The sequence below is a fragment of the Emydura macquarii genome, unplaced genomic scaffold (genome assembly GCF_026122565.2).
Source record: "Emydura macquarii macquarii isolate MOO-44397 ecotype Brisbane River unplaced genomic scaffold, CSIRO-AGI_Emac_v2 contig_499, whole genome shotgun sequence".
Classification (NCBI taxonomy): Eukaryota; Metazoa; Chordata; order Testudines; family Chelidae; genus Emydura; species Emydura macquarii.
In genome coordinates, this window is record NW_027130636.1 from 14322135 (window position 1) to 14341350 (window position 19216).

A 19216-nucleotide genomic window follows, 5' to 3' on the forward strand; every position below is an offset into this window, starting at 1 on the left:
ACAGATGTTAATTATGCTGTTTAATGCACTCTTGGAAGGCACTCAGACACCATAATAAAGAAGGCAGTAAAATAACTAATATAGAACTTTAAACATGCAATGTGAAAAACACAGGCCTTTGTTTACAAATTTAATCAACGCTTCCTACCAGCTTTTAATGCACCCTCGTTCACAGGTTCACAGCACCTGACCCTAAGACTAGATGATGATTGCTCTGGATCATATTTTCACATAGGACCTTTCTTGAAATTTGTTTCCACTGAGAGGCACAAGTCAGCTATTATTTAGGATTAGCTATACATCTTTTACTGAGAAATTTACTTCTCTTCAACCAACACAGTAATTCCATCAATTAATGTTCCAAGTTCTCCACGACCTACTTACAGTGGAATGCTATCGAGAAATAAAAAGCAAGGTCTTGTTACTTAGCCAAAAATACAATGTACGTTGGGAGTTATGACATATGTAGTTCTCTTTTGTGGTTTAAAAAAAAAAAGGGGATAATCCAAATGTAAAGGACCAGGCCTGGTGTGACTTCAGCAGGGTTATGCTGATTTATAGCAGGTGAAAATCTGGTCCATCTTCTCAATCAGAGATCCCCAAACATTTTCATAGTGTGGACCATACCTTAAGAGGAAGATTATCTCACTGCCATCTACCCTCTCATTTACAATTAGGCAGACTGCCTCCCTTCTCACTCACAATCACATACCATTCCTGTAGCAACTGCACCAATTATTCCATGGAAAATTAATATTCTGACAATGTCTAGTTTATACTTAGCTTCTTTTAATATAATTTAGCAGGTGGGAACAAGAGCAGAATTAGAACCATGTGACCAGTCAGTTCAACACTTATCACCAGCAAGTGTTCCACAGGCAGTTTGGGTACCACTGATCTAAATAATACAAATCAGCTTTCTAGGAGTGACATTATTTGTGGCAAGAAAATATAATGATGTACAATGTCTAAAAGACACTATTGCATCAGACATCTCAAGTGTCCTGCATTCTGAGGGACATCATAGCATTTGGGTAGGTTTGGGTCATTATGTCCTCTGTTTGTCCTACATATATTGCTCCACAGGCCCCACTCTGAAAATATATAGTGCCATTTGACTTCAAAATTAGACAGATGTGCCACTGTATAATGAGAACTGGCCCTATCTAGATTTTTTTCTGCTGGGGTTGAATGTTTGTGTGCCTCTTTCCCAGTTTTGCAGCATCATGTAGAGTTGGCTTGACGTTTTAGCTATGGGGACGGATGAAACAGGCACGCTTCTTTACTTCTGCTGCACATGTAGCTTCCCCTTCTGGAACAACTGAAAGGCCATCGTGTTATTGCTGGGTGCTGCTTAAGGAGTCAATGGACAAAGAGAGGGTTATTTGGTGAATAATAGGGGTGGACCCACACCCCCAGTTTTGGACTTTTCTTCCTATCCTCCAGACTGCCTAAACCCTGACCCTTTCCTTCTCCTCCCACAAAGCCACATATTTATTCACCCTCTCCTGAACCTTTATAGCAAAACAATGAAAATCCTGTGGCACCTTAAAGACTAAACAAATTTATTTGGGCATCAGCTTTCGTGGGCAGAAACCCACTTAGTCAGATGACAAAGTCGGCATCTGACAAAGTGTGTTTCTGCCTACGAAAGCTGATGCCCAAATAAATGTATTAGTCTTTAAGGTGCCACAGGACTCTCGTTTTGATAAAAACAGACTAACATAGCTACCCCTCTATAGTTATCTCATCAGTCCTACAGGAAAACATTTTCTTTTTTGTTGCCCCTGCAGCTGCACAAAGTGGACATGGTACCTTGTGGATGAGAAATGGGTCCAAGAGAGAGAAGACATAGTGAGGTAGCTCTGAGAAGGAGCCCTGGGAGAAGTACAGAAGAGAAAGATAGAGGGGCCAAATGGTGACTGGAAAGGCGAAGCGGGACTGAGGAGGCAGTGGGCAGCAGCATCACCTATATACAAGCTCTAACTGATCATTCCCTAACCAGTGTCTTGTGCACAACACTCTCCCTTCCTCAGGTCACCAGGTAATCTGAAGATCTTAATGTTTTATAAACGTTAATTGAGCTCCACAACACCACTGTAAGGCAGGTATTTTAACTCCATTTTACAGAAAAAAGGGAAGGGAAAAGCTCCTAAAACCGTTCTATTCTCTTCCATATAGCAGGGGTGGCCAAACTTACTGACCCCCTGAAACCCTCCTCCCCACTAGACAGAATCCTCTAGCCCAACCACCCTGCTGCTGGGCAGAAGCTCCAAGCTCCTCACCCCAGTCTGGTAGCTGGAGAATGGGGGCGGGTGTATGAGGGGGTAGGAGGGAGCCACACTTTAACTGTAAAAGAGCCACATGCAGCTCAGGAGCCACGGTCTGGCCACCCCTGTCACGTAGGTTCTTCTATTGCCCCCAACTCTGTAGTAGCGGACCAACTTCCATTATCATGTTAAGCGACAAATGTCTGACGTGCGGTTTGTTTTCTCCCTCATCCTCGCCTCCCCAGGGGGAGAATTGTGCGTGCAGTGTAGGTTTTGTTCTGTTTCTGATTCTTTTTAAATACACACACTGCTTTGTGTTTCTGTTAGAGCAGGCAGGTTGAAGAAATGTGCCTTCCACTTGAAACAGAAGGTTTGGTGAATTTTCTGGGAGTTTGTTCCAGTGTTGGACTGACCCCAGAGAAAGCGCTTTTTCCCCGACAGACAAACTTTACCCTTGTAGGAGTTCCTTTGCACCTTTATCCCAGAGCTTTAGGTGATTTTTTAGATATGCTGGGCAAAGGCCACTGAGTGTTTTAAACATGAGGACTGAGACCTTGAACTTGACTCGATAATGTTACATGATTTATGTTAATATTTGTTTTTATATATTACATGTGTATATACCATGGATTTTGCTCAAACCTGGCTTGTTTGTATGTATAATAATAAATATTGTATAGCGCTACAGCTTTGCATGAAGCTTTTACAGAAACTAAAAAGGACATAGTCACTGTTCCAAAGAGCTTAACGAAAGAACTGCCATACTGGGTCAAATCATGGTCCATCTTGCCCAATATCCTATTTCTAACAGCAGCCAGTACTAGAGCTTCAGGGAGAATGTACAGTTCAGGACAATTATGTAGTGATCCACCACTGACTTCCATTCCTGAGTTCTGGTAGTCAGAGGTTTAGGGTCACCCAAGCAGAGGGTTGTGTCCCTGACCATCTTGGCTAATAGCCACTGACAGACTTATCCTCCATGAACATATCTAAATCTTTTTTGAACCCAGTTATTCTTTTGGTCACCACAAACCTTCCCTGGCAATGAGTTCCACATATTAACTATGTGTTGTGTGAAAAAGCACTTCCTCTTGTTTGTATTAAACCTGCTGCCTATTAATTTAAACAGGTAACCTTGGATTTTTGTATCGTGTGGAAGAGTAAATAACACTTCCTTATTCACTTTTTCCACATCACTCATGATTTTATAGACCTATAATATCCCCCTTACTCATCTCTTTTCTAATCAGAACAGCCCTAATTGTTTTAGTCTATCCTCACAGGGAAGCTGTTCTGTATCTTTGATCATCATGGTTGCCCTGCTGTGAACCATTTTCAGTTCCACTATATCCTTTTTGAGATGGGGCAACCAGAACTGGACACAGTATTCAAGCTGTGGGCACACCACGGATTTATAAAGTGGCATTATATTTTCTGTCTAATTTTCCACCCCTTTCTAACATGTTAGCCTTTTTGACTAATTACAATGCTTTGGCAAGCTTACAGAGAAAAGTCCTGATCCTACAAATGGATACACTCCATGGATGTGTCCATATGGCGCTTGACTGACTTCTGTGTGGCTCTACACTGCTGCAGGAGCCAATCTGCACAGATACTGTTGCATACTTGGGGCCTAAAATATTACTCCAGTAATACTACTTAATTGGGACATGCTAAATTGGGGCAACTGTTTTATTGGGCAATATCTCTGAAAACTGATTTTTCATAATCTAGTGAGCAGTACTGACAGAACTTCCACTTAGTGAAGAGGAATTTAACTAGAGCCATCTAATGTTTAGTCAGATAAATAGATGTAGGTTTTCTAATTCACAAATTTCAGTGCAGTGAATTTACAAATCAAACAGTTTAAAATTACCAAACAAATATTTTCAAATTTGACGTGCTTTGTAGATCTTGTGACTTTTAAATTAAGCCAGATTTGAAGATTGTGTGGACTAGATCAGCAGTTCTCAACCAGGGGTAGGTGGCCACCCAGGGAACCACAAACTGGTTTCAGAGGGTCCACGAAGCAGGGTCGCATCAGACTCACTAAGATCCAGGAGCCCCACCAGACCTGATGCCCCAGAGCCCATAAACCCCATCACTGGGGACTGAAGATGAAGTCTGAGCAACTGAGTTTTTCATGGTCCTGGGCAATTGCCTTGCTTGCATCCCCCTTGGCTTTTATATGCAGAATAACAGTTATTGTGGCCCATGTAGGCGGTGGAGATTTTATACCATGTTGGGAGAAGCCTCAGAAAGAAAAAGGTTGAGAACCCCTGGACTAGATTACTGCTTGGTGTTTATAAGGTTGCATATGAAGGTCCAGTTTGTATTATGGTGCATTATTACATGTAATGTACTAACTATTAAATATTTTAGAATGATAGACTAGCTAGTGGATTGGTTCTCTTTGCACTTATGCTGGTGTAAATCAGGAGTAACTAGTGAAATAAATAGAGCCACAGCAGTATAAAACCAATGTGAGAGGAAAATGATGTCCTACAAATTAAGGCATTAATAAGCCCAAAGTGAGGGCTATGTTCTCAACCATAACACTTTATTGCATGACTTCATACTTTATTTCACAAACCTCAGTATGGCATTAGTACTATTTTTTCCTACAGCATATACACACATCCTCTCTCTCTCCCCCTCACGAGTCAGAAGTTTATTGGTATTATACATTAAAAACATTCATTTTCTGTTATAGTAATGTTTTTGTACCTTAGAAATAGGCACCTGATCCAAAACCCACTGAAGTCAGTGGGACTTGATTTCAATGGACTTTGGTTCAGCCTTAGATTCCATAAGAAGATTATAAGACAAAAGTAACCACTCTTCAAGGTGATTTCTTCAAGGACTTATCTACACTTAACATACTACAGTGGCACAGATCTTCAGTGTAGACACTACGTATGCCAACATGAGGGTTCTCCCATCAGCATAGATAATCCACCTCCCCAGGAGATGGTAGCTGTCTATACAGCGATTTAGATCAGCTTAATAACGCTTCTGTGGATTTTTCACATGCCTAACCAACAAACTGACCTAATTTTCTAGTGCTGACCAGGCCTGGCTGTTTCAGCACAAACGGGCCTTAATTTTTAAAAATGAGCACAGTGATGTTTTGAACCTATAACCCTGGACGTTACAGCATGACAGTTTTTACTATTAGGCTGTCTGAGATTTTCCTAGAGTATCAGCTGGCTTCAGAAAAATTCAAGACAAAATAAGCACTCTCACAAATATTAGATGGACCCTCAGTATATACATAACTGGAGACCTGATTTACATCTATGTTACTCAAGTTTTCCACTGTATAACTCCACTGCAATCAGTGAAATTAGATGGAACAAAACGGGAGTAAATCAGCCCCAAGACTTAACCCAAAAAAAAAAAAAATCACAAGCACAAGCAAACAGGTGTTTAACGCACTGGAAACTTTTTCTTCTTCTTCATTCCCACTGCAGTTCAAACTGGCAATACATCACATCAGAAAAAGTGGCATGTTTCCCATTCTTCTGACTTCACTTATGCGAAAGCTCCCGTATAATGAATTACTCCCTCAAATATGGGAGAGCCTATAATGCCTTTGCATTCTTTCCTTACCCCTCTGCTATGAGCAAGATAATTAACACCAAATGTTCACATTGTCCATTTAGCACCATAACGCCTGATAGAAACCCAGCTGTGACACTGTCGGACTAAATACTGCAGGCCTGGAATGGAAGTAACTCCAAAACACCAGAATGACTGCAACCCAGCTATTTTGCATTTTGATTATATGGTGTAACTAGCCCTCACAAGTAAGAGCAGGTAAAAGATCAGTGCAGGAGCTGATCAGTGATAGCAGGGCCTGAGCACCGAGCACTGCAGTGTGGTGTATAGAATAGCCACCACCACCATGAATTGCTGGTGCAAGCAAAAGTAATGCACAATCAGGCTGCCACATGATATACATCCAGAGCAGATGTTACTATCCCTATGCAGTATTGAGCCCTAATAGGAAATATGATCTGTTATTTAAAATGTATATTATAGTAGCAGACAGAGACCTAACCAGGGCATCATTGGGCTAGATGCCACGTGAAGACACAGGGTAAACTTTCCAAAAGCACCTAAGTGACTTAGGAACAAAGGGACTTACGCATTTAGACCCAAATCCTGAAAGGTATTTAAATGTATTTAGGTATTTTGATTTCAAATGGGAGGTAAACACTTTTGAAAATCTGGGCTTTAGTTCTATTGCCTTTAAATGAGACTTAGGCTCCTAACTGCTCATTTTTAAAAGTGGGACTCAGATCCTTTAAAACATTTTATGTACAATCTATGACAGAAGAATTTACAATCTACTGTATTTGAAGGATGTTTAAAAAAACAACACAGAGAGATAGGATTTCTTTAAGTCTTCCTAGGAACAGACGATGAAATTTAGGCTGATAATCAGAAATATTTTCCTAACAATGAATTATAACAGAATGGGGGATAGTCGCTGAAGGTAAATATTGGAGACTATCACATGAGACACTTAAAAGTAGACCGCAGAAATCACTCAGGTATATACTACAGGGAACAATTCTGCGCTGGCAGAGAATGGACTAGATGACCTAATAGGCCTTTTCTATCTCTAATGTCTAATATTTACATCTTGCCTTTTGTTATCATATTTTGTTTTAAGCAGTTTGCAACTGATCAAGCCAATGTTATATTTCCTAGATTTTGACTAAGAATTCTTAAAAAGATACAGTTATTCACTTGGGATCACACTAGTGTAATTATCCTTGACATTTCAATAGTCTTATCATAAACAAAGAGTTTTCTATGTGCTTTTAAGGCAGTAAGATCTCTGAACCAAAAGGGCAAAACATTTGAAAAGTGAATTTTGCAAGAGACTAGTGGATAATTTGCACTAAATACAATCTGGCCATTGCAAGCATGAGTGCCAAAGACATACAAAGATATATCAAAGTCAGAAGACTGATGTATTGTTAATGACATTTTTAACTTAAGCCAAAGAATTGGTTTCTTTTGTCTCATGGTGTTTTTCTTTATTATACATTAGGGATTTTTGTCCCTTAAAATGTTTGTGTTAATTTAAAGGCGCTGCATTGACAGAAACAGCTGTGGAGTCAGGAGTTCTCTCAGAGTCTAGTCTTGTGTTCCTCACTCAAGCAAAATGTCTCAAAGAAAGAAAGGTTCCAATGCAAAGGCCACAGAAATCAATCTTTCCATTGATGTCAGTGGACTTTGGAGCAGACCCTTGGAGCTTACTCTGAGTAAGGCAAGGCTCGACAAATTTGTTTTGGAGCTAGGAACCAGTCCAAAAATTAAGGAGCCAGACAACGTGAGTTCAGCGGCAGGGTGCCCTGGCCAGAGCACAGCAGCTGCTCTCCCCTCCCAGCCCCACCCCTTCCCCTCTCCTACAATGTGGGCCAAGCAGTGGGGCGCCCTGACTGGAGTGCAGCAGCTGCAGCACTCCCCCATCCCAGCCCTGCCACATGGGTGTAGTGGCGTCCTGGCCAGAGCGCAGCGGCCGCTCTCACAGGAGAAATGTTAGGGGCCAGACTTAAATTTCTAGGTGCCATGGCGACCTAGCGCCTGGGGTTTGTTGAGCCCTGGAGTAAGGAGCTGAAGATCAGGCCCTATGCATCTCTGGAACAGATACACCATAGATAGGTCAGCTTCCGAACAATGCCCTACCAATCTGCCCCCATCCTGTTCTAGAATGAGCTCCTCTGAATGTCAGAGGGCAATTCCGTTTCCATCCCCATTCAGGCCATGGCCTTTCTGTTAATTTTGCCCAGACGTCTGCCAGTCGTGGTGATAGGTTTTGTGATACAGACAGTTTTCCACTGGACTGACATCAGAGACATTTCACAAAACAATTAAGCTTGGATTTTCCAAAAGAGGTATTATGTGCCCAACTTCCATTGAAATGCAAGGCACCTAACTCCCTTATGTTTCTTTGAAAAATCCCAGACTTAGTCTTTTCATTTAATCATTTCTAAAATACTGTAGTTGAGTATTCTTTGAAAATATTTCAGTTTTCTTGTTATTTAATATATATTTACCATTAAAATACCTCAAATTTGAGCCCTTGGCAGCAGAGAACTGGAAAACAGGATCACAGAATTACTTCCTTTCTTAACCACCATACTGAACCATTTTTGGCCAGTATAGATCTATAGTTAGATAATTTACCAAGATAAATTCTTCCCTCTCCCCAGAAAAAACGTCTGTAATTATGATATTTTCTACCAAATTATACAAAGTATTTTCTTTCGTTTTTCTCTACATGATGTAAAATGGATGTGCCTCAAAACAGATTCTGTTTCTTATAGCAAAACAGTATTAACAATAGAAACGTGTCAAAAGGTGTTCAGTGCCCCACTACCCATAGTGGTAGGCTGAGTAGTTTGGACTACACACTCAGTCTACTTTAGGGAAATTCAGATTCAATAAAGACTTCAGACTTGATTCTAGACACAGCTCATCCTTTCACATAATTTTTCAGTAACTGTCTAGCCCCTCAATTAGTTTGTTACAAAAGAAAACAAAGAAAGGAAGAGACACTATTAAATCCACAGGATTGGATTTTAAAATCTCAATTTTAAAAGCTCACTAAAAATTAACAAAAGTAACGGCAAATTCTTCATCACTCTATCTTGCCTTCCTTCCCCCTCTCTATTCTATCCCTACAGAAAAGCAGAAAGAGAAAAAAAACCAACATGCAACTAAACATTATGAAAAAGATATCCATTTTTTTTTTAAAATGACTTGAAACTTCTAGGCTTATAAGACTTTTTCCACTTGCAGCTGATCTGATTATTGGATTATTCTATGTTGCATAGCATTGCTCCGTAAATAAGGCTGTAACAATTTTACCATGGTAAGTCTGGTTTTGAAATATCCCATTCCCACACTAACCTGAAAAAAAGAAAGAAAGAAAGAAAGAATTTTCACACAATTTATTTTTTTCTGGAAAGTTTGAAATAAATCAAAAAAGGGATTTAGGAGAGAAGAGAAAAAATAGGTGTTTTCACTTTGTGAAATTTTGTCTTATTTATTTTTTCTTTAGCATATCATAACTAAAAAATGAGGACTTAGGCTAGAAACTCCATATCTGGTTTAATCTGTTGCCTTTGACTGATTTCAGGGAAGTGGTGAGTGGAAGTTATTTACATATTAAGAAACAGAATTTTCCATCATTATTTAAGCTTAGTAATACTTTACTCTGAGTAGTTCCATCACTTTCAATATGATTAGTCTGAAAGTAAAATACTAGTTAATAGGAGTACAGGGGGCCTGTTTAGGGGGAACAGGGAGGAGCAGAGGCACATGGAGGTCCAAGGGCAGTCGGTGGAGGAGAAAGCCATATGGAGGTAGAGGGTAATTAAGAAAGAGCAGGTTTCATCCCTTCAAGTTCTGCCAGTAGTTTATGAGGCACTCTTCTTATAGAGCAACTCTTAAATACTTAGTAAAAAACAAACAACAGAAATTCCTAGACAAAAAACTTTGTTGAGGTGGGATTAATGCTTCCCATATCAAATAAATTACTTAAGGAACAACATCATAGGAAATACTGTTTAGTTGTAACAACTCAACTGTATTAGCCCCCACTGAATGAATGAAAGCTGAGAAATTCCCATCCTCAAAGAGTGCACATCTGCATTACATCACAGACTTCAAAATGGAGAGCTACATTACTGGACTTCCCTATTCTTATTGATAGGCTCACTGTACATTACTGAAGCAAGTATGCAAAGTGCCCCCCCCCCCTTTATATGGCTACAACAAACTTCTGCCATAGAATCAGAGAAATGTAGGGCTGGATGGTCATCAAGACCAGTCCTCTACACTTAGACAGGACCAAGTAAAGCTAAATCATCCCGGACAGTTTTGTCCGACCTGTTCTTAAACACCTCCAATGATGGGGATTCCACAACCTCCCTTAGAAACCTATTCCCAAACTTAACTACCCTTATAGATAGAAAATTTCTCCTAATATCTATATAAATCTTCCTTGCTGAAGATTAAGCCCATTACTTCTCATTCTACCTTCAGTGGACATGGAGAACAATGGATCATTGTCTTCTTTATAACAGCCCTTAGCATAGTGGAAGACTTATCAGGTAACCCCTCAACTTTCTTTTCTCAAGACTATTGTCCAGTTTTTTTAGCCCTTACTCGTTGTTTAGCTTTTTCTAAACCTTATATCATTTTTGTTGTTTTCCTTTGGACTCTAATTTATCCAAATCTTTCCCAAAGTGTGGTAGCCAGAACCGGACAAAGTACTCCATCTGAGGCCTCTCTAGTGTCAAAATACAACGCCTCTGTTAATACACCCCAGAATTTTATTAGCCTTTTTTGCAATTGCATCACACTGTTGACTCATTCAATTTGTGATCCTCTATAATCTCCAGATGCTTTTCAGCAGTACAACCACCTAGCCTGTTATTTCCCATTTCATAGTTGTGCATTTCATTTTTCCTTCTTAAGTAAAACACTTTGGCATTTGTCTTTACTGAATTTTATCTTGTTGAATTCAGACCATTTCTCCAATTTTTCAAGGTCTTTTTGAATTCTAATCCTGTCCTCCAAAGTTCTTGCAACCCCTCCTAGTTTAGTGTCATCCATTAATTTTACAAGCACACTCTTCACTCCATTATGCAAGTCATTAATGAAAATATTGACTAGTACCAGACCCAGGATTGACCCTTGTGGGATTCCACTAGATATGACCTCCCAGTTTGATAGTGAACCATTGGTAACATTTGGAGTATGGTTATTCACACACTGTATAGTAATTTCATCTAGGCCACATTTCCCTAGTTTGCTAATAAGACTGTCATGTGCATCAAAAGCCTTACTACAGTCAAGACATATCATATCTACTGCTTTCCCCTCTAGGCCAGTAACCCTGTCTCCCCCTCCTTCCAAAAAAAAATTGTTTTGGCATAATTTGTTCCTGACAAATCCATGCAGGTTATACCTAATAACTTCTTATCCTCTAGCTGCTCACAAATTGATTGTTTAATAATTGGGTCCTGTATTTTCCCAGATATGAAAGTTAGGCTGACTGGTCTATAATTCCTTGTGCCATCTTCAAGGCAATCACTTGGAAAGGACAGGTTTTCACATCCCTTCTCCAAAATTTATCACATTAGGGATAATTGCCCACTCTGCAAGTATATGGCTTTTCAAATGTAAAGTATGTAAGTGTGGTCATACTGCAAAACTGTTAAAAAAAGATACAAAGCTGACATATCTTATGGACGCTACTAACTTTGTAAAGGCTAGCACAGAAATTAGGTTGATTACATTCCTAGGGCACAGGGTCACAGGGGATCACAGGTACCGTAAACATTTATGTACAACACAAAAGTCATGTTCTTCAGAGTTCCTCAAATACACAGACAATCTATAGAGATAAATCACTCAAGCCAGACTAAGTTGTCTGCAAGAGGCTGTGAATGTCTTAGAGCCTAATCAAGACATTGGGCCTGATTCTTGATTATGATCTGGCCCCTTTGCACCTCTCATCGTAGAGGGAGGAGTTATGCAGGGGGCAGGGGAGTGGAATGCCTCTCTATTACACCAATCTTCCACTAGTGTAAAATCCTTAAGGACCTCGCAATGGTGACAAAATTATTACAGCCCTTTGGCTGCTCTAATATCATGGCCAGGCCAGCACAGAATCAAGGAGAAGTAACTGATCCTCCTCCCCTTCCCTGCACCAAGCAGAGGTTGTACACTGGGCAAAAAACAAGCTCCACATTTAAAAGTCCTTAATTAAAGGACTTATCAACACTGGAGACATTTTCTAACCTGGAGGTAGTCTTCAAACTGATTCAGTAAAAATGGGTCGGGACACCTCAAACTGGGACTACACTACATTTCTAACCATTTTTAAATCAGTTTAGCAGACCCATTTTTGAAACCTGCCAGAAAATTTCCCCAGTACAGGCAGGTCCTGTCTGCCTGCCATAGTGTATAGGTTGGAAAGAGAGAGCAAAATTATTATTCTTTGGATGACCATACATCATCTTGTTTTCTAGTGCATGCGGGAGGTTTCTAAAGACAGCCTTAACTTTGCATTTCCTAGCTTCCTAACATCTGTGATGTTGGATTCAATTATTACATTCTGTTAGGGCCAGATTCTTCTGGGTCTTGTGTGCCCAGACATAATTGCAGCCTCTACATGGGGAGGAGTGCAGAAACTGCTCTGTCCCAACTCTTTCCGGGTTACATAGGGTGCCCCAAAGAGACCTACGAGGATCAGGGAGGAGGCAGGAGCATAGTTTCACCCCCTCTCTCCTTGCATCAGCCAACAGAGTCGGCCCATGGGGAGAGTAAGTGTATATCTACAGTGCAAAGTAAAACCCACTGCACTGAGTCTTAAAGCCTGGGTCAGCTGATTCAGGCTCGTAAGGCTCAGGCTTCACGGCTACAAATAATAATATAGATATTCCCACGTGGGGTGGAGCCTGGGCCACAAGAACCTCTCCCTGCACCAGGTTTCATAGCTTGGGCTCAGCCCATGCGGGAACAGCAGCCTGAGTCAGTTGACCTGGGCTCTGCGACTCAGTACCAGGGGTTTTTCTTTGCCCTATAGACATACTCAAAGAGGCACCACACCAGGTCTGATGTAATGGATGCCCTACCAAGCTGCAGAAGGCATTGTGGGGGTGGGTGCTGCTCTCAGAATGGGCTGTTCCTAAGTGGCACCATCCAGTCTTTCAGTAACGGTGACACAATATTTATTAAACTAACAATGGTCACAGCTTTCACCTCCACTTCACCAAAGGTATTTTCCTGCGGTTATTTGCTTGCAACTTTCAAACATCTGTCAGGCTGAAATTGGCTTGATCTCCTCCCTGAGGGGATTTTTTATTTTCCTGAAAAAATTGAGAAACATGCCTTCAAGCAATTTTGGGCTACAGGAAAGTGACAAAAATAAATGTTTTCAGTGTTTAAAAGTGTCAGCCTTAGAACCTGCGTTGGACTTAGCAAGCAGGGGAGTAACACAGGAAAGGCCACATGATATGTAGAGATGTCACGGTAGCAAGGCTGGGCAAATGGTGGTCAATTAAGTAACTCCCCAAAACATTATAAGAGGCCCGTGCTCTAAGATGTTGGCATTAGCAGACAACTTGTATTGGAAAGACTCTTGGCATGAAACCTCTCCTTTTTCATGCTATTTGGTTAGAAACCAGACTGAAGGACATTTTTGTACTCTTTTGTAGTCCTTTAAACTATGGCTAGTAGTTTGTTTGTCTTGAAAATCCCAGATGTATCAGCCAGACTTGTTGACTCATGGAGAGTGGTTGACCACCTGACCATAACTAGAGCTGGTTGTACATTTTCTGATGGAAGATTTTTCTGTAGGAAGTTGCCATTTCATCAAACCTGAAATTTTACTCAGGAATGTGTTGATTTGGCTGACACATCATTTTCAATAATGTCGTTCTGTTTCAACATTTTTATACTGAAACATTTGGATTTTTTCATTTCAAAGTGACTTTTTGTTCAGACATTTATCTTATACTAGTAAGAGTATAATTTAAAAAAAAGTCAAAATATTTCCCTTTTTTTAAATTTTATTTCACAAGAAATTCTGGCTTTTTATTCCAATTCAGAATGAAAAATAAAGGTTGAAATGTCAATTTCCTGCAGACTGGAAATTCCAGTTCCCAACCAGCTCCACAACCTTAATCTTCCACACACACACAAACCTGTCATTAGCACAGAGTTAAGGATTCTCAGGAGCAAAGCCTATTAACACAAAAAAAAAACAAATCAAAGGCATCACCAGTTAAAGCAACATTAAATGTGTACAACTTCATTTCACATGCCACACCACACAAACAAACATCACACTCGCAAGCTACATGCTGCACAACAATCCCACTTTCTTTCTATCCCAACATATTACTAACCACAATACGTATGTCCATTTCTCCAGTATCACATGATAAAATTTTACCACTGCACACATCTGTATGGGAATAAACCTTAATCTAACTGAGAATGGAGTTCAGATTCTGACTGTGAGTGTGACTTGAGGATCTCACTCTTCACCGTCCCTCTCTCCCGCTCTGTCTCCCCTCCATATCATATCATTTATGGATTAAGTTTCCACAATGGGAGTTGCAGATGAATGAGGAGAAGGTGAAGCTGCATCCGTAGCTGAGCTCTCTGTTGTAATTGTCATGCAGCTTTGACTGCAAGTTTCTTCCATTTTTGTCCCCATCCCTCAGCTGGTATTAGAGTCTAGAACATTGTAAGGGGGGGGGCAAAGATGGAGGGATATTACAGTCAAAAATGTCTAAGGGTATGTCTACACTGCAATTAGATGCCCACAGCAGGCCTGTGTCAGCTGTCTCGGGCTCACGGGGCTTGGGCTATTTAATTGCAATATAGAGGTTCAGGCTTGGGCTGGAGCCCAAGCTCTGGGACCCTCCCACCTTGCAGGGTCCTGGAGCCCCAGCTTCAGCCCAAGACCAAACAGCTACACCTCAGTTAATCATCGCCTTAGCCCGAGCCCTGCTAGCCGAAGTCAGCTGGCATGGGCCAGCGGCAGGTTTTTAATTACCGTGTAGACATACCTTAAAGGAGCGGAGTTTGCAGCTCCACTACAGAGGCAGCTTCTCAGCCTGACAAACCATTTCTGGCTCTCCAGAGAGCAGATGTGTCAGAATGTAGTGCCCACAGAGAGGCCTTAAGAGGCTGGAGGTTGTGGCAAATATTAAATGGTGTATAAAGACTAATAACTGAAATACAACAGTGGCTTCCTGCATGATAAGAACAGCATTCTCTGTTACAGTAGCCAGGAAAAAAATGACAGAGCTATTGATAATGAATTTTTTCCGTAGGTTCCTATTGTATTGTTACTCACACCAAAAAAAAAAAAAAAAAAAAAAATCAACAAAAGATGATTAAGCAAAGCTACAAAATGCCGCCATCCACCTCCTCATCCTCAAATCACTTTGCAGTTTTCCTTTTTAGATTCTTCTTTTAGATCACACCCTTCACAGATGTGTTTTATGCAATACTGTGAACAATCTTCAGCTGGTGCTGAGCTACCTTGTCAGACTTCTAGTGTTCCAGGCAGATGGAGAAGACTAAGCAAGTACCCAGAGACTGGCTATTTCAGATGTAGCTCTTCGTTAATCCAGAAAAGGTTTTGTTCTGGTATTTTAATCATTGATTGACTAGGATCTTTCCTTCCAAGCTGGCTTAAGTCAAAGATCCATATGTTAGATGTACTAGGGAATTTGTGAGGCTGTAGATCATAGCAGTGGTGAGAGAGTCTCAAGGGAACAGAGGAAGCCATAAGGAATGTAAGAAGTCACAGGGTTAAAGCCACACTAAGACAGCTGCTATGTTAATGAGAGTTTGTTTTTCTTCCAACTGTGGGTCATTGATTTAGAAAAATATTAATAATGTCATTGTTTTTTCACATTTGCCTTTAAAGTTAATGTCTCCTGGAACTCCAGACCCTAAAATCATTCCTATCTTAATAGACCTAATGTAGAAGATCATAGCTGTTATATTGGTGCACAGCGCATCCCATTGTCACTGCTCAGTTTAGTCTAGTACAGTACAATTCCATTTAAGATACTGTCATCTGTTTTGTTGGCATTTCACTCTTAGTAAAGGTGTTCCAATTAATAATGGAACTATGCCTCACTGAGTTTGTCTTCTCAAAGAATTACAGTTCATCCACCCAGTGGATCATAAAACAAACAGTTACAAGAGCTGTGTGAACACTTCCCTGAGAAAGTCAAAAAATGAGCAAAATTCAAAATGGGTGGATCCAGGAGGAAGTGTACTCAGCAACAGTGCTGTGTTGCAATTGGTGCTCTTATTTTGTAAGGGTTAATGCAATATTTTTGTTTGTTTCAATTTACAGAGATTTGGACCCCTCAGGCTTAACTTCAAAAGAACTCAGAACATCAAAGCAAAATTCCGCTAAAGCAAACAAATTTCACCTGCTTTCCTGTCCAAAATATGTGCAGATGCACATTTTGCATGGATTTCAACACCCAATCATAATCTTACCCAAACCACTCGAAACTAATTAAAATGGGCACAAGTCCTTTTAAATGGATCACAAATTAGCAAATCTTATCCTAGTTTTCAGTTATTAATGGAATCCCAAACCAGGCAAGTTTTGTATGATTTTGGGTTTGGTAGCAAATATTTCACATAGATCTCTTTGGCAACCCTGCAGAAAGTGTCTGATGCACTCTGAATCTAAATTCTTTGGGATAGTCCATTCCAGAATGGGCCAACTAGAAGGTTTGGAAACCCACTTTATGTCTATTTATATACTCCCACTATTTTCCCCACTAGCTTTTTAATTTGCTTACATCTACTCAGATCCATATTATTTTGAAAATGTATATGTCCAAAGATTTCTTAATTGCTATGATAATGAGGATGAAAGGAGACACCATAAACTTGAAATCTCATCAACTTCAAAAGTTAAAGTGCAAATACTTTCAGGTAGTATACCTGTTCCTGAGTCACCTTGTCAACTTTTGTGGTTTACAGTAAAATTTTCCTGGGTTTTTAAAATGTTTTTTCCTCTCCTCTGTTGCTCTCCAATACAAACAGGTGAAACTAGCTAATTAATTATAAATAGGGAAAACGGTGAGACTGACTATACACAGAGTGTTGTCAAATAGACAAGTTTTCTCCCTAATCTCTTTCCATGTCATTCATTGTAGGTGTACCATGATCTGTAAACAGAAAAACCTCTATCAAAGTGATCCAGTTAAGAACCAGAGTCCATTGAAAAACAAACCAAAAACAAAAAAACCCGATCTTGTAAACAACCTGGCTTCTCACTTTCCTTGTATCCCAAATTATAGTCATGCAAGAACAAGCAAAATGAGCCTCTAAGCTTTCTAATAAACCTATGCATTGATGGAAAAAGAAACCGCTTTCTTTAGACAGCTTTTTAAACATGTACCTGGACCCGAGCCTCAGTAAGTTTGGCTCTTTGTGCAAGTTCTTCCCGAGTGTAAATATCAGGGTAGTGGGTCCTCTCAAAAGCTCTTTCCAGTTCTTCTAGTTGTTCTGCAGTAAAGGTTGTTCGACTACGACGCTGCTTTCTCTTCAAGGGTAAATCTGGTTCAGAATCAATGTCAGAGCCTTCATCAGATTGGGGTGCTGATGCTGGAAGAAAAATCAGAGAGCAATAAGGTTCTAGCTGATAAAACCAAAGGAAAAAGGAATCCATGATCTTTTTTCCACTGAGGAAAAAATAGCTTCATATATGAATCTTGATTCATTTGGTAAACTTGATTCTAGAATGGACACACTCTAATCTAAAAGCAGAGGTAAATGCTACATTATGGTGTATTACCGGTACATTTGCTGAGATGAATGAATAATTCCCAACAGTTTTTCAATGAATATACCCTCTTTTCCTGGCCCTAGGATATCTAGGAGCAGGTTATGATTTCCTTGAATGTATTTGTTATTCAAACATATTCAGTGAATTTTTTACTATATCAGTTGATTGCAGGTATTTGAAATTTGATCTATTTTGCTTCATTTTCATTGGTCAAATTAGCTATGTGGTCTTGAACCTTTCTCCTGAGTGAGTGAACAAAAAAGCACTTCCAGCACAAATACCTGTATTAGCTCATTTAAAATTCTGCCCCAGTGAACACCCATAAGTGTGACTTTGAAATTCTCTTGTCATAGATGTGTCAGTAAAACCCAATTGCTTAAATTATTATGGAAATTGAATACAAAAGGGACATGAGCATATCTGAAGCAAATTCATTTTTAAATGCGATTAAATATTTGCATAACAGCATCTTTTGCATTATTTGTCCAGCTCTGCAAATGTGCATGGTACTTCCACATCCATGCTAGTATAATTCAACAGGATTATATTTGCATAACCTTTTGCCACTTATTTATCTATCGTGTGCCTACCTAGCACAATCTCAGGAGGTTTAGACAAGTGTTAACATTCATATAAGATCTCAACTGGGTATTCTGTAGGGAGCTAATATGATAATATGAGCACTAAGCAAACACTAAGAGCTGTAATCTATATTTGACCTTATTCTCCACTCCGTCAGTTCTTCCTCAGCTAGTTGATAAGGGTCAAATTCTGCAATGGAAGTTTTGCTCAATTAAAGAGGCAGACATGGAGCCAATATTTTTATTAGCTGCATATCGTTGCTGGTACAAAAAGTAGAATTGCTTTTAGAAAAAATTAAAAAACACATGAAGGGCCAGGTTTGTGTCTGGTGTAACTTGATTAAAATGACCTACACCAGGGCTGAACTAGGTCAAAGGAGCACATGTTCTTTTCTGACACCAGAATGTGTGTCTAATCATAAAACTCTGTCCTAAACAAAATAAGGATTATCCCACTGGAATTATATCAACCCTCTCACTTCAATCTCTTCCTGGGATTCCACCCTAGGAGACTAGGTTCATGTTCCAGCTTGGACACCATAAGATCCACACTGACAAAGTCAGCCTGGGAAATGTGCTGAATGAATTTACCCCCCTAGGTTCCCTAGATCTGCCCACGCTGGCCCTGTTAACCTGGGCTGCACAGCCAATGCAAGATGCACCAGTGGAACAGGGGTTACCGACAGATTGCATGATGGTCCTTCCCCACCTCGGCTGACTTTCACCACAAATGGCCCAGAGCCTTGGTTACACCATGACATTTACAGCCATGTTTGGTCAGAAAGGGAAGATTAAAGAAGACATGAAAGGATTACGGAGAAATCAGGATTTAAATTCTTATCCAATTCTTATACTGACCACCCCCAAATGTATTTCAATAACTTGTCCTTGTCATGTCCATGCTGTAGATTAATCACAATTAGAAGAGAATATAGCGTTAGTGGCTAACATAATTGCTCGATTGTTCTGTTTCTCCCACTTTTGTTTCTAGAAAT

At 40.0% G+C, this 19216-nt stretch overlaps 1 protein-coding gene across 4 annotated transcripts in view; it reads right to left on the minus strand.

The window, feature by feature from the left end:
- The window catches only part of PAX3 (paired box 3), a 105142-nt gene that overhangs the window by 18405 nt on the left and 67521 nt on the right, over positions 1 to 19216 (minus strand). For 2 of the 4 annotated variants that reach the window (XM_067538652.1, XM_067538651.1), the window contains exon 5: positions 17254 to 17459. In XM_067538652.1, coding sequence (XP_067394753.1) covers positions 17254 to 17459 — 206 coding nt within the window. The remainder of the gene's footprint in view (positions 1 to 17253; positions 17460 to 19216) is intronic. The other 2 variants (XM_067538653.1, XM_067538654.1) reach the window with 1 other exon arrangement.